This window comes from Mya arenaria, chromosome 10 (genome assembly GCF_026914265.1).
Source record: "Mya arenaria isolate MELC-2E11 chromosome 10, ASM2691426v1".
Lineage (NCBI taxonomy): Eukaryota > Metazoa > Mollusca > Bivalvia > Myida > Myidae > Mya > Mya arenaria.
Window position 1 is genome coordinate 20,818,259 of NC_069131.1, and position 15,310 is coordinate 20,833,568.

Below are 15,310 nucleotides of genomic sequence, written 5' to 3' on the forward strand. Positions count from 1 at the left end.
GTGACAGGATTCATGACCGAGGTATATGTTTTGTTTGTTTCAGTTTCAGTTAATATATAATAATAAATCTTTGTCATTCAACGAATTATTACATGCTTTTGATATTGTTTTGTTTTTGATAAAAGACTAAAAGATCTACTTTAAGGAATGGTTGGCTTGTTAATTCTCTGTTGTGCATCGTTTGTTGTCTCTGCACAGGTGTTATATTCCCCGTATATTGGCCAATATTTAGAGAAGGCACTTCATTAATCTTATTGTAATACAAAAACATTTTAGTATAAACAATATGCATATCAAATTAAATTATTAATGTGACTGATAAGAAATAAATAATAAACAAATAATTATAAATGCACGATGCATCATAATTCCATTCTATGTATGTTGTCTAATACAAATCATATATATGAATTACTGTTTACAGCATTAGCCCTTTATTCTTAAACAGTGTAATGATAAATTTAGTATTATTTGAATGAAAAGAATAAGATGTGTATTTCATTAATAAAACCTCCAGTACTGCACACTAAGACACTCAGATCTGAGATCTGAAAGATAGCAAAGGGTAATAAAGATTAGGAAAACAAAATGAAATTAATGATGAAATAGAAGCTTGTGATTTTCAATCTCTACCAGACCACAATTAAACCAACGTTGAAGATTCGAATGATGTTTTACATAAGAGAAACGAAAAGGCACCTCCGAAGAAGCAATAAACAAGAAAAAAGGTTAACATTGACATGCCTAATATAAAAATATCAGTGAAAATATAACCGTGGTTACAAATTCAAGTACAATAAATGATTGCGAAGAAAGTGTGCAAAGGTAGTCAGAATTGAATATAACAATGAATGATGAGGACGTTATTGAACTAAATGACTGGTTAAATGATAAGCACATGACAGCGATTACGCGCATTTTATCTTATCAATATAAACAAATTAATGGTTTACAGGTAACTTTTATGTCAACAAAACAAAAACTTGGAATACAAACAAAAAGATACAGTATGCGCCATCTCATTCAGCACAAATTCATCTTCATGGGAACTGTCATTGGATTACAAGTTTCCAACATGAGAATTATTGCATGTATTAGGTAGACAGGATGGGAGAAAATGTAAAACTAAAATAGTTATTATTAATTAATTAATCAAATACAACTGGCTGAATATATAGGGCTTCTACTTACCGTATACCAATCTATTATCATAACAGTATAAGATACATCGAACCCAGTAGCAACCATGGCAAGCTGCCACGACTACTACCTTTTTTACATTTGCAATTTAAAATGCAGTCGATTTTTTTATGCTGACAAGTTTAATTCTAATACGAATTGCAACGTACAAGAAATACCTACATCGTTAAAATTAAGAAATGGTGTTTATGCCACATGCCAGAATAATTTAACAATATGGTTAGTTGCGAAAATAAGCGTTGCAAAAAGTGGTACCACAATAAATGAATGAATGAATGAGTGAGTGAGTGAGTGACTGAATGAGTGAGTGAGTGAGTGAGTGAGTGAGTGAGTGAGTGAGTGAGTGAGTGAGTGAGTGAGTGAGTGAGTGAGTGAGTGAGTGAGTGAGTGAGTGAGTGAGTGAGTGAGTGAGTGAGTGAGTGAGTGAGTGAGTGAGTGAGTGAGTGAGTGAGTGAGTGAGTGAGTGAGTGAGTGAGTGAGTGAGTGAGTGAGTGAGTGAGTGAGTGAGTGAGTGAGTGAGGGAGGGAGGGAGGGAGGGAGGGAGGGAGGGAGGGAGGGAGGGAGGGAGGGAGGGAGGGAGGGAGGGGGTGGGTGAGTGGGTGAGTGGGTGAGTGAGTGAGTGAGTGAGTGAGTGAGTGAGTGAGTGAGTGAGTGAGTGATTGAGTGAGGGAGAGAGTGAATGAATAAATGAATGAATAAATAAATAATAAACCAGTCGGTATTAAATCCGGGAAAAAAAGCTTGGAACTGGCAATGTATCGCTTGCAAATATACGCATAATTAATCTAAATTAAATTAAATTTAAATAAAAAAAATACAGCATATATTTATAAGAATAACGAAATATCAGTTATATTGCGCCAGCGTGTCTAGGTTCACAAAAATTCTCAGAAATTTAGATGAAATTTCCAAGATATTTTATTAACACATTCTTATTGCACGGTTATACTTTTCATTACATATGTTTGTGATCTAATATATATCATGCATGTTTAAATCATAACATTTATTGAAACTAGAAGCGCCGCAATGCGACGAAACCAGGTTTTTGTTATGGGCAATCAGAAATTATAGCCAATTAATTTGTTGTATGAGCAAGTTCAATCTGCAGCTTCATATAAGCTATATTCACACTGAGATTCATCACTATCCATCAATTCTAACTAAGTTGTTGGGCAGAAAAAACATTTTTCTATTTTTAGGAACAGTGACCTTGACCCCACCTCCCAAGCTAGCTCTTCACATAAGCTACCTACGCTCTAAGTTTCATCAATATCTATCAATGCTAACTAAAGTTATTAGGCAGAAACCATTTTTCTATTTTTAGTAACAGTGACCTTGACCCCACCCCCCTCAAAAGAAATTCCAAGCTTGCTCTTCACATAAGCTACTAGTACCTACACACACAATTTCGTCAATATCTATCAATCCTAACTAAAGTTATTGGGCAGAAACCATTTTTCTATTTTTAGTAACAGTGACCTTGACCTTAGCTCCACCCCCCTCAAAAGCAATCTCAAGCTAGCTCTGTACATAAGCTACCTACACACCAAGTTTTATCAATATCTGTCAATGCTAACTAAAGTTATTCGGCGGACACCATTTTTAAATTCTTAGTAACAGTGACCTTGACCTTAGCCCCACCCCCCTCAAAAGCAATCCCAAGCTAGCTCTTTACATAAGCTACCCACACACCAAGTTTAATCAATATCTATCAATGCTAAGTTATTGAACAGAAACCAATGTTTGACGCCCGCCCGTCCGCCCAACACTAACCTCATTCTAATAACCCGGTTTTCGTTGAAAACCTGGTCAAAAAACATTTTGCAGTGCTATTTTTTTTTCGTGTTATTTATGCCATTTTGCCTTTCTTCTAATTTTATCAAATAAAATCTAAATCTAAATTAGTTGTTTGTATAACTTTGCACTGGTATGGTTTCTTATAACTTTGAATCAAAATGCATATTGCACATTATGTCATCCATATGTCTCCGTGGCCTAGTGGTTAAGCGTCCGCCTACGGAGCGGAAGGTCGTGGGTTCGATCCCTGGCCGCGTCATACCAAAAGACGTTTAAAATTGGTACAAGTAGCTCCCTTGCCTGGCGCTTGGCATTTAAAGGGTAGTGCTTGGAAAAGTGGTGTACTCAGTACTGGTTTAACCCAGGAAAGTTGTACCCCGTGTATCGGTGCTTTACACCGAGCACGTAAAAGAACCAAGGACCTCTCCCAAAAAGAGCTAGGGTATCGCACCCGGACTTCCTTGTATCCCACCACTGTCTCTTCAGCATGCTGTCCCTTCAGCAAAAACAAAGGACCCCGTTGGAAATAAGTGCTTGCACTTTTACGGGTTATCCTTGACCGCAAGGTCTAAAGAAATACATACATACATATTTATATGCGTTTTTTTTTTGCTATTTTCCTTTCAAAGCTATACAAAGCTAAGATTAAACAAATTAAATTGTGTTTTATATTTTTTGCACTCCGCAAACATAATTATGGCTTTCAAATTTAAACTTTTAAACAAACCAGGTAAAACAAAACAGTAAAAAAGTACCGACAGAATCAGAATCAGAGATCTCTACCCGGTAATCAATATGCAATAAATAGCGGGTCATGTCATACCGAGATTTGCCATCTGATAATATCCCGGTAGCACTTAATCCGGTATCGGAAAGTGATACCGTGTCAATCGGACCTCCTCGGCTAGAATCAAGATATGGCTATCAAGTCTATCTCGAAGCTTGCCGGAGATGGCCGAGTTGTTACGATTGATACCGTGTACCAGGCGATACCGGGTAACGGGTTTTAGCACCACGCAAAGAACTGTTATCTGCTGCTAGTTTCATTTTTGCGTTGTCTGCATCCATAAAGCTTACATCTTTACATGTATTATATAATTATCACATATTATTTAACAGAACAAGTAAAGTAGATAAAGTTTATTGTACCATAATTCAGTCTGATATTGCTGTGTCAATTCGAGCTTTTCATTTTTTTTGTAATAAGTTTATTAAGTATTTCATACTACATGATGTAAGCGGTTTCAATCATGGCCGACAAAGGTGACAAGAATGAAGAAGGATTCACAGTTTTAAGCCCTAAATTGACAGCAGGGCCATTAGGATTAGGTAAATACAATTAATTTTGTTTAATAGTTTTAATTAATCATCACTGTTTGGTAATGTTTGTTTATGTATATTGTTGAAGCAATTATTCCTTAATCCTTATTTAAGTGGTTATAAGGTTAGGCTTTTATATAATGCACCAGTTAATTGTTACCACGGCCTCCCCAGGTCCGGGGAATAGAGGGGACTTTGACTTTCGGTCAGCCAACCTCAGCAAAAATCCCGCCCTGCGGAGATGAACTGATGGTAAAATCCCCGCTAAATGCCCCCTCACCCAAGGGACCTTGGGTTAGGCCCAATCCCCGCTATATTTTGCGCGAAGACAAAACCGCAGAAGAAAAAAAAACAAAAATGCTTATATTATTTTAGACCATGATTTTTCCATCACCTGAACGCTCCAACTCTTGGAAAATAAAGTTTTGCTAAAAAAGCTATTAAAATATGTGATTGGCTTATATATGAATGCACTTGATTGTATAATATATCATAGTTGGTATTGTAAATATATATTGTGTGTGTGTTTTTGAAATACATGTAGCTAGTATTCAAGCTCCACACCAAGCACAATCATTTGATAGGAATGAACTCCTGCTTTGGTGTCAGATGACCTGAACTACATTTAGTGACATTTAACCTAAAAACATTATTTTTCTTAAAATGGATCAAAGAAGCTCATACCAACAAGATTTTTCCATTGTATTCTAATTTTTATGTCTTTACAAATAATATAAATAATACATTATATTTTTACATATTTTTTGTATAATTGTTGTGTAACTTACATCAGTGACACTCTTATTCAAATTCAAAACATACACATGTATAACAAACATAAATTTTGAGTGATAAACCTTTTACTACTTACTAAATAATGCATTATTCAAAAATATTAATTAATGATCACCATGTTTTCTGCACCTATTTTCAAATTAAACTTGGTATCCATCATAAGAACCATTGTTTTCGACATTTATTCATCCTATTTGGCATATTAAAACATTTGTATTAATTGTTGTAAATCTTATTTTATGGGTTCAGTCCCCTGCACCTTTTCTTATTTTAGAAAAGATTTTAGATGATCTAATAAGAAAGTTGTTCAGATCATAATGACCGACAGGCTGCAGTGCTGGGTCCAGCTCTCTTGACTAAAAGTCTGGGCACTGCCTAAATTAAAGCCTTCACAACTATAGGATGTTTAGACAAAATGTCAACTGAAATAGCAATGTATACCACAAATCCACAATTCAAATTATAGAGCAGATTAAGAATGTCAGTAGATCTTCTAGCTTTTAAAATCCTGTGTCTGTTGCAGTCATCGAAATTAGACTTTTGGATGAACAAGCCCGAATTCTTATACTATTGCATGGAATCATATTTATGAACAAGCCCTGCTATATAAATTTCAGAATTTGAGCAAGCCCGGAAGACATTTTACCAGTGCAGGGCTTGTGCTAATTTCGAATGTAGAACAACGTGTAACATATAATAAGCATGTATTTTTTTATTATTATTGATATATTATTATTATTACTTTTAAAATTAGTTATTATCATTATTATTACTATTATTATAATTATTATTATTATTAGAATTATATATTTAATTCTACCTTCCAGGGGACCCTGATGATACATACCTGCGAAAGGTGGAGGTAGAAATTGTTTATAAGAAGATGAGGGAAACATCTGCATTGCGCTGTGAGGAAGAAAGTCGTGGTAATATATATCAATATTTTAGTTTCATTTTATCTTTGGTTTCAACGTTGTTTATTTTAATTTACAACAAATTTGAAGGAAGATATGATATCTTACATAAAGTCACTAAAGTTGTTGGCACAGTATTAAGCAAGAGTGTGGTCTAGCGTTGTAGGGAAAACCAGAGTACCTGGAGAAAACCCACTTGTCTGGTTTGGTGACCATTAACCGAACTCAAATACGCCCAAGCTGGTTATTGGACCCGGGTGGCCTTGGTTAGAAGCGAGGGTGTTAACCAGACAACCTTTTATATCATATTTTATTTCATTTGATATTTGGTCTTAAATTATATGTGCAAAGTGAAGTTATACAACTAGTAGAAGTTTTAGATGTGGCAAGCACAAATATGTTAACAAATCTAGAATTATTTTGAAATGAAATCACAAATAAAGGTTAACCATAGACAATGTATTGGGCAAAATGATTGCTTGGTTATTTATAATTAAATGTGCCTTTTCAAGCATTAACAAGTTCTTAAATGATAATGATCATGATTAACCAAGTTATTTGAAAGATTTATAAGGATATTCATCTATGTTACATATATTTCAGAAACTTCAAATCAAGCTGTTTTTATGTATGAAATATATTACTAATTGACCTTACGACAGGATTTGATTGACAGGTCCTATCAGCCAATCAGAATGTAGGGCTGATAAGCCGTGTTGCTATCCGCCATTTTGTCCGTCAAACTGACCAGAGTCCGTCATATACATGCGCTGGCAATTTCTCGCCTTTTTAAGTATTATGGTAAAAAGGTGTTGTCATGGCACTTGTAATTCGGATACAAGGTAGCCAGGCCGACTAAAGATGGCTTCCAATTCGTTCCGTATTCGAAACCAGCGAGTTATTTAGAAAAATTCAAGTGCTGTATCAGACTCTGTGGAAGACCTCATCAACAGCTGAACTTGGAAATTTTGAAAGATCGTTCAAAGGCGAAACATCTTTACGTCTGTACAAAAGTATTTTTTTGAACAAAACTACTTATTTCAATCCACTCAAAATTTATTTAATACTGAAATTGTCCGTGCATGACCTAAATAAGTGTTACTATTTTTTAAACTATAAACATCGTACATTTATGCTTTGGCTTGTGTTGTCAAATCGGCATTAATGGCCATTTAATATCAGGTTCAACATGGACACGATTGATTTCATTCAAGATAAAGGTATTTTTGTTGATACTGTTATGTAGTTTTTATAAACTGCTTTGCTTTCAAAGTAAATCAGGAAATATCGTACAACTAAATTTTTGTCCGAACCATCGCATGCTTCCGAATCTCATCTACTCGTATGGTTCCTATGTAAACAATGGCTTTTGTAGCTGTCATTCCGCCACATTTCATAGATTTCTTATTTTCATATCAGCACTTTGTCGACGGGAAATCCAATCAAGAAAACCCTGACCCTCAAGCAGCCACTGTATTTGACCAGCTCACACCAGCTAGGCCTCCTCCAAAACTCAGATAAATTTTTGAGCCACCAAAACAAAACGAGAACAGATCGGTCTGAATCATTAAGGTATAAAACAATTTATTTCACTGTACATTTAAATCAATTATTATGTTCATTAGAACTTGATTCTGCCAAACATGTGCTGTAAAGACTTAGACTTATTATGAATAAAGAACAAGTCAAACATGTACATATTTTCATTGTTATTATTATATTTTGGGCCATTTACGTAAATCTACAATATTTAATGATAGTTCATCCAATGTTCAGAGTCCGGATCACATGCACACTCGATTAACAGTATTCTTAAAGTTGCACTCTCACAGAATTCTAGTTTGACACTTTTTGTCTCAGAATCGGCTTATTTTGGCATTCTTTAAATTAAGACCTAATATATAAATCACAAAGCAAACTTCTCCGAGCCAAAATATGATAAATGCAATCGAATCCTGTGTAAGTTGTCAAAGTGATCAATCTGTGAAAGTGCAGCTTTAACAGTGAAAAATAACTTCTGCTAATGCTATATATTTTAAAATATATTTGCCATTGCAATAAAGAGATATTCACCTACAATATCATACATAAACACCAAAGAAATATCAAAGTTTAAGTAATGTTTGCAAAACAACAATGTATTTAATAAATCTGATATTAAATATGCAACAACTGGTGTTATACTCCAGAACTGAAGCTAACATCATAGAGGTACATCCTTCTAAGAATCCATCAAAACAACATGCTGAACAACTTCAAGAACTCTCTTCAAAAGACCACACTTTCCTGAAATAAATAAAAGATGCCAATATTAAAATAAATCAGTTACATGTATTGTTAAATATTTTAATACTAGCTGTAAATGCTACTGCCTTTGATGTTTGCTTTCTACATGTATATCATAATGAAATATTGACAAGATAATAGCTAATGTTTTGTGGTTGTTGTTTTTCTCTGGACAAATAGTCCATTACTTTTGTACAGCAAAGTAAAACTAAATGTTATAAAAAGCTTTAAAATAGGTCCTACCGATTATTTGTAAAACTTGTCATCACTGGTTTTCTCTTGTGGTTGACATTGCCTGGACTGGCAAATATCATGTGTGTGTGGGGGGGGGGGGGGGGGCGGTTTCCGGTCTTATGCTAGGTCCCCTGTGGCGGTAGGCTTGTTGAAGACAATAATAAGGGGACTTCCTTATCTCCATCAATCAGAATACTTTAATGGTGTCAACGGTAAATAGCAGGAGACCCTCCACCAGCCTTAACCGGTAAATGGGGGGAGGGTAGTGTGTGTGGGTTAGAACCAGCTGCCCGGTCAGCTTAGTTGGTTAGAGTGCCGGGCTAGTGTTCTGGTGGTTGTGAGTTCGAGTCATACCGGGGGCACTTTTCCTCCCAGGTCTACTTTTACAGCCAGAGTGTGTGAACATGTTCCACAATTTCTGTAAGAACAAAAATCAAAGCATGTGAATGTTTGAGCAATGCAAAAGTTACAGATTGGTATCACCCACGATTGTCACTTGTCAACTATAACATTATTATTCATAAGGGAGAGTGTTCAATCGCTTAGAACTGAAACTTTTTATGCGTAACCCCAATAAACCATTTCTGCTCATTCTATAGAATACAAGGTTAAACTGTATAGCTGGCATGTAACTGTTATTTAATGTCACTTCCGGGTTCCCCATTCGGGCAATTTATGATTTACTCATATTGTGCGATGATTTAATCTTTGTTTCAACAATACTGTAAGAAGGACCGGTGTTATTAAAAGTTAAACTTACCCTTGTTTGCATTTACAGTATGCGTCACACACACGCTTTTCATTTTTATCGATGTCAATATTGACAACATGGCGGCTATCCGATTTTCTCTGACTTGGATAGATTTCACCCCGTAAATGTTAGATATCGTCATTTTCTAAAGATATATCGAGCCTTCCGATGTAGCAGCCAGTTACAAATTCCTTTGACTTCTATTTTTTTTCGCATTGTAATGTCACATTTATGATAATTTGTCAGGAATATCGGAAAGCGAAACGACGCGAGACGCCATTACTTCCTCGTTTGTTTGACGGACATAGACAGAGTTCGCTCCCTTGATATCAGGGGGCGTGTCTTAGAAGCCGCTGTCGTAAGGTCAATTCCAGCAGGATTCAAAAACTGTAAATTCAGTAGTGCCTATAAACAGATGTTATTTGTGTAATTGTAAATGTATAAAGGTTAAAAGATGACATGTCCAAATAGAAAAACAAAACAACATTCGTTGTGAAATATATTAAGATATATTATTGTTAGCTTCTGGATTTTTTTGAAGAAAAAAATAGTCAAGTGTTTGCAGTCATTGACATTACAATTTTGAATAGAAAAGCCGGAACCATTTACACTGTTGCTTGGCATTAATTATTTTAGAAGAGCCCGGTTATATAAAATCCAGATTTTGAGCAAGTCCGGATAGCATTTTGCCGACACATCCTTGTGTTATTTTGACTACTGGTTATTATCATATCCTGTTGTCATCGTCTTTGTCAGCATCCTTGTGCAAAAGCTTTAACCTTGACCTCAACTCAAAGACTGGTCAAGATAATGTTCGAATCTTGGTACAAAAGTGCTGTCAGAACCTGGTCACACATGTTCAGCAAGGCCCATAACTCCTGCTTAAATGATTATCAAGTTGCGCCTTGTTATAAACATTCAAAAACTTGAAACTTGGCAATAACCATTTAAGATATTCACATGAAACTTTATACAAATGTTACTTGTGTCAAAATGCTAGTAATAATTGTCAAGTTATGCGCCTTCCTAATTTGAAAAAGTCATGCAAAAACTTCAACTTGGACCCCATAATTACTGTAACTGTGTAACCATTTATGATATAGACTTGAAACTTGTACACATGCTACTAAGATACAGAATCCACATGTTGAGCAAGGCCCATTACTCTGGTCTTTATAGTGTTTGAGTTCTGCCACTTAATTTTTTGAAAAGTCATTCAAAACTATAAACATTAAACCTAGTACCGGGTACACATGTTATTAGTGTCAAAATGCACATTTATGTTATACAACTTACAAGGCCCAAAACTTTCCTTTATTAACTGTCAAGTAATTTCCCTGGTAGTTCAGAAAATAATTAAAAACTTAACTTGGCCTTAACTTTTGCATTCAAGATGTACACATTGAACTTCCTACAGATGTTACTAGTTATGATATGCTAATTTGTATCAAGGCCCATGACTCTTACTTTAAATAGTGTCTATTAATGCCCCTTGATTTACTAAAAGGAACAGTCTGGTGTAGGCATTCATCAGCGACGTTCTTGGTTTTATGTTTTTTAGAAAGAAGAGCTAATCCACCATTTCTTTTTAGATTTCCATGAATGCATGAAAGCCAACCCAAACGCTTCTTTTTCCTGGAGATGTCGCAAAGCTATGCAAGGTCTAAAGAGATGCCAAAATGAATGGTTTGTTCCTTTATCACTTTCTTGCATTTTAAAAGAATTTTCTGATAATATATTAATTTTATTCCATCTGATCCTGTTGACATTGTTAGTTGCTGTTCATGCATTTTTTCTCACCTAGCCTCAACAGTGTTTGTATACCACATGATAAATTACGTCATGTATGCTACGTTGGAAGGCAACATTTTGCTTAAAATGAAGACTTAAATGAAAAATAACTTTCTTTTACAGCACCATTTTAAATAAAACGAAGGGCAGTCTATGCCGCTTAAAGAGACCCACATTAGTTTTATTACTAAAATTTTGATAAGGTCATTAGTTTCATCAAACACTTTCACAAACCTGTTTCCAAAATAATGTTTTAATAGTGCTCTCTCAGACGGCCATTTTGTGAAAAGGTTTGTCGAAGTGTTTTAAGAAACTAAACTCTCAATCAAACTCTGGTAAGGACCGAAAACAGGGCTACATAAGCGGAGTAGACTGCACCTTGTTCCATTTAAAATGGTGAAAAAATAGTGAAGTTATCTTTGTTTAAAGTCTTTTTTCAAATGAAAATATTGCCTTTTGACGCAATTTATCACATGGTATACACACACTGCTCAAATAGGGCGAGAATTTAAGTTATAACAAATTGATTTAGTTATAACAATGGGCTGATTGTTTAGAACTTTGTTAAAGTTAACAACATTGTTAACATCATCGACTCGTCGTTAACTTTCAAATCTGTATTGTGTTGGAAGTTTCACAGATTCACAAGATTTGTAACAATGTTTTAGCTCCACTTGTTTTAATGGAATCTTTGAGCACTACAAAGAATATTTCACCTTTAAAAGTAAACAACAATGTCATTAATCATGTTGTTAACTTTACCAAAGTTCTGAACAATTGGTCCAATGTAATCATAATCAACTGTTATTGATTACACATGTATAATGATATTGTGCTTTTTGATAATAGTTAATATTAGTAATATTTAAGTTCAATAACTAGTCTGTGATATACCAGGGTAAGTTAAAGCTGCACTCTCACAGATTGAACATTTTGACAACTTTTTTATTTTTTGTCTTGGAATGAGCCAATTAATACCAAAATGCATGGAAACCAGTGATATTAGACTGCTGACCAAAAAATCAGATTGCAGATTTTCATATTTAAGTTCAAAAATTTATGTTTTATGTCAGCAGTCTTATAATATCACTGGTTTGCAGATATTTACACAAAAATAGGCTCATTCCAAAACAAAAATTAAAAAGTTGTCATAACCTGAAATCTGTGAGAGTGCAGCTTTAAGTGTTTCACCTGCACGTTAGTTTAAGAACAGTTACACCTAGTCTACTTATTACGATTTCAACATAGCAGTGCTTTTTCTGTCCATTTTGAGAAAAAGACCCTAGATATTTGGGAATATTTTCGTTGCAAAAATATGCCCCCATTGGGAAATTTTACATTTAAAAGAACAAGCTTTTTAGTCTCATGCGAATGAGGAAATTATTATAAACAAGTCTCTTTTCCCTTTCTAAAGGCCTGAAACAGCTAAGATATCAATCCTTGGTGTGTTAATATCTATTGCAATAAATCATGACAGATACTATTTCATACTGGTTTCTGAATGTGATGAAAATCAACGATTTCTGAATTTAATTATCCCCAAAACTTTACATCACATTATTTATTAGGACGTTGAAGGTAAACCAGTACAGGTAAAAAGACTTTCATGATCCTGTTTTTACTTTTGATAGGGATTTTTTCTGAAGATTGGGAAAAAGTTCATATATTGTGCTTTAAGTCAGATAGGCGGACTCTTGGGTTCTATAGAAAAAGCCCTTTATGGGGAGTATTAATTGTGTAGACAAAAACAAAGAAAGCACTCTCCAACATGTTGCAAAAAGAGGAAATTTTCTGTTTAAAAAGTTAAGTGTCAATTTTGCCATCCTTATAATTATTGTTAATGTACAAGTCAAGTTTATGGTACTTTTTCAGGTTCAAGAAGGATGGATTCTTTGAAGAAATGAGAGATGAGTATATAAAACAAAGAGCCGAGTTTAGAAAAACTGGGGTGTGCAGAATGGCGAAAGAAACAGAGAAAAGGTTTGATCAGGAATTTGAAGAATGGGAGCGCACACACAAAACAAGCTGATATACAGTGTAGAGATTCTTGTCTGTTTTTGCTATTTGTATCTTTTTTGTTCATAAGAAATGTTTTATAAATCAGAAATAGAAAATGTTGTTGTTTTGTCATAGCATTGTCATTTATGATGATATTTATTTGCTCTGAACAGAAATTGTGTAACAGTCGAGATGGTTATGGTTAATAACTTTCTAGTTTCCACACATGATTGTGTGTTTTTTACTGAATAATATTTTATGTATAAGGTTTTTTTGTTTTTTGTTAAGATTTAGATACAGTCGAAATCTGTTGGCTTGATATCTCAGGGACTGGCCAAAATACTTCGAGGCTCGCAAATATCGAGCCAAGCGGGAATGCTTACAATTTTTTTTTTTAAATTGGTCCTTTACATCCAGTTCGAGCCATCGAGGAATTCGAGCCAAGCAATATTGAGCCAACAGGTATTGACTGTATTATCACTGTTTAAAAGTTTAAAAAACAGTGACATAGAATGTTCCATACTGAATGGAATTAAATATTGGAAAAGTGCATTGACTTTAATGTTTACAAAAAGAAACACAGACTTGTCTGTTGGTCAAAAATCAAATTGGTTATAAATGGTCATTGGTCAAAATTGCGTGTATTTTGGCTTGGTTGTTACTTGGACATGCATTAGGTGATTATGAAAAAATAAGCAATTTTTGGCTCTATTGGCCAATAGCGCAAACAGCTTATGCAATGGTGTGCTGTCCATGGCACAGGGGCAGATTGCGTTGTTTTGACACACCACGCCCCTTACTGTTTTTTTGTTGTTGTTTTTGGGGGGGGGGGGGGGGTTATCAATTTTTTTTTATCAATTTTCACTAAGAATATGATGTGGTAACTGTAACTTGTGATAATTGGCAAAAAAATAAAAAAAAATTATTATATTATCGAGATTAAATTATTATATTTACAAAGATAATAAAATATATAAAAAAATATTATGCCCCCGAAGGTGGGCATATTAAAATCGCACCGTCCGTCTGTCCGTCCGTACGTCCGTCTGTCCGTCCGTCCGGCTCTGTAACTTTCCCTTGTATGGACAGATTTTAAAATAACTTGCCAAATGTGTTCCACATACCAAGACGACGTGTCGCGTGCAAAACCTGTGTCCCTACCTCAAAGGTCACATTTAGTGTTTATTCACAATGGAGTGCTGCATATAAGGACATAGAGTATAGGTTGTCGTGTCCGGGCTGTAACTTTCTCTTGTATGGACAGATTTTAAAATAACTTGCCACATGTGTTCCACATACCAAGACGACGTGTCGCGTGCAAGACCCGTGTCCCTACCTCAAAGATCAAGGTCACACTTAGTGTTTATTCACAATGGAGTGCTGCATATAAGGACATAGAGTATAGGTTGTCATGTCCGGGCTGTAACTTTCCCTTGTATGGACAGATTTTAAAATAACTTGCCAAATGTGTTCCACATACCAAGACGACGTGTCGCGTGCAAAACCCGTGTCCCTACCTCAAAGGTCAAGGTCACACTTAGTGTTTATTCACAATGGAGTGCTGCATATAAGGACATAAGAGTATAGGTTGTCGTGTCCGGGCTGTAACTTTCTCTTGTATGGACAGATTTTAAAATAACTTGCCACATGTGTTCCACATACCAAGACGACGTGTCGCGTGCAAGACCCGTGTCCCTACCTCAAAGGTCAAGGTCACACTTAGTGTTTATTTACAATGGAGTGCTGCATATAAGGAAATAGAGTATAGGTTGTCGTGTCCGGGCTGTAACTTTCCCTTGTATGGACAGATTTTAAAATAACTTGCCACATGTGTTCCACATACCAAGACGACGTGTCGCGTGCAAGACCCGTGTCCCTACCTCAAAGGTCAAGGTCACAATTAGTGTTTATTCACAATGGAGTGCTTCATATAAGGACATAGAGTATAGGTTGTCGTGTCCGGGCTGTAACTTTCTCTTGTATGGACAGATTTTAAAATAACTTGCCACATGTGTTCCACATACCAAGACGACGTGTCGCGTGCAAGACCCGTGTCCCTGCCTCAAAGGTCAAGGTCACACATAGTGTTTATTCACAATGGAGTGCTGCATATAAGGACATAGAGTATAGGTTGTCATGTCCGGGCTGTAACTTTCCCTTGTATGGACAGATTTTAAAATAACTTGCCACATGTGTTCCACATACCAAGACGACGTGTCGC

The 15,310-nt window shown here is 35.3% G+C and overlaps 1 protein-coding gene and 2 long non-coding RNA genes across 3 annotated transcripts; 2 read left to right on the forward strand and 1 right to left on the reverse strand.

The window, feature by feature from the left end:
- Positions 1-4,120: 4,120 nt before the first annotated feature.
- Positions 4,121-13,639, forward strand: LOC128204195 (COX assembly mitochondrial protein homolog). Its single transcript, XM_052905575.1, has 4 exons — positions 4,121-4,329; positions 5,943-6,041; positions 10,893-10,986; positions 12,964-13,639. Exons 1-4 carry the CDS (start codon positions 4,251-4,253, stop codon positions 13,118-13,120), a joined length of 429 nt encoding a protein of 142 aa, XP_052761535.1. The 5' UTR covers positions 4,121-4,250; the 3' UTR covers positions 13,121-13,639.
- LOC128204197 (uncharacterized) lies at positions 6,078-8,465 on the forward strand. The gene is made up of 2 exons (XR_008256120.1): positions 6,078-7,601; positions 8,219-8,465. It is a non-coding gene; the product is annotated as an uncharacterized LOC128204197 (long non-coding RNA).
- On the reverse strand, positions 8,059-9,711 carry LOC128204196 (uncharacterized). Its single transcript, XR_008256119.1, has 3 exons — positions 9,310-9,711; positions 8,559-8,967; positions 8,059-8,315 (listed from the first exon to the last, which is right to left on the reverse strand). It is a non-coding gene; the product is annotated as an uncharacterized LOC128204196 (long non-coding RNA).
- Positions 13,640-15,310: the final 1,671 nt, after the last annotated feature.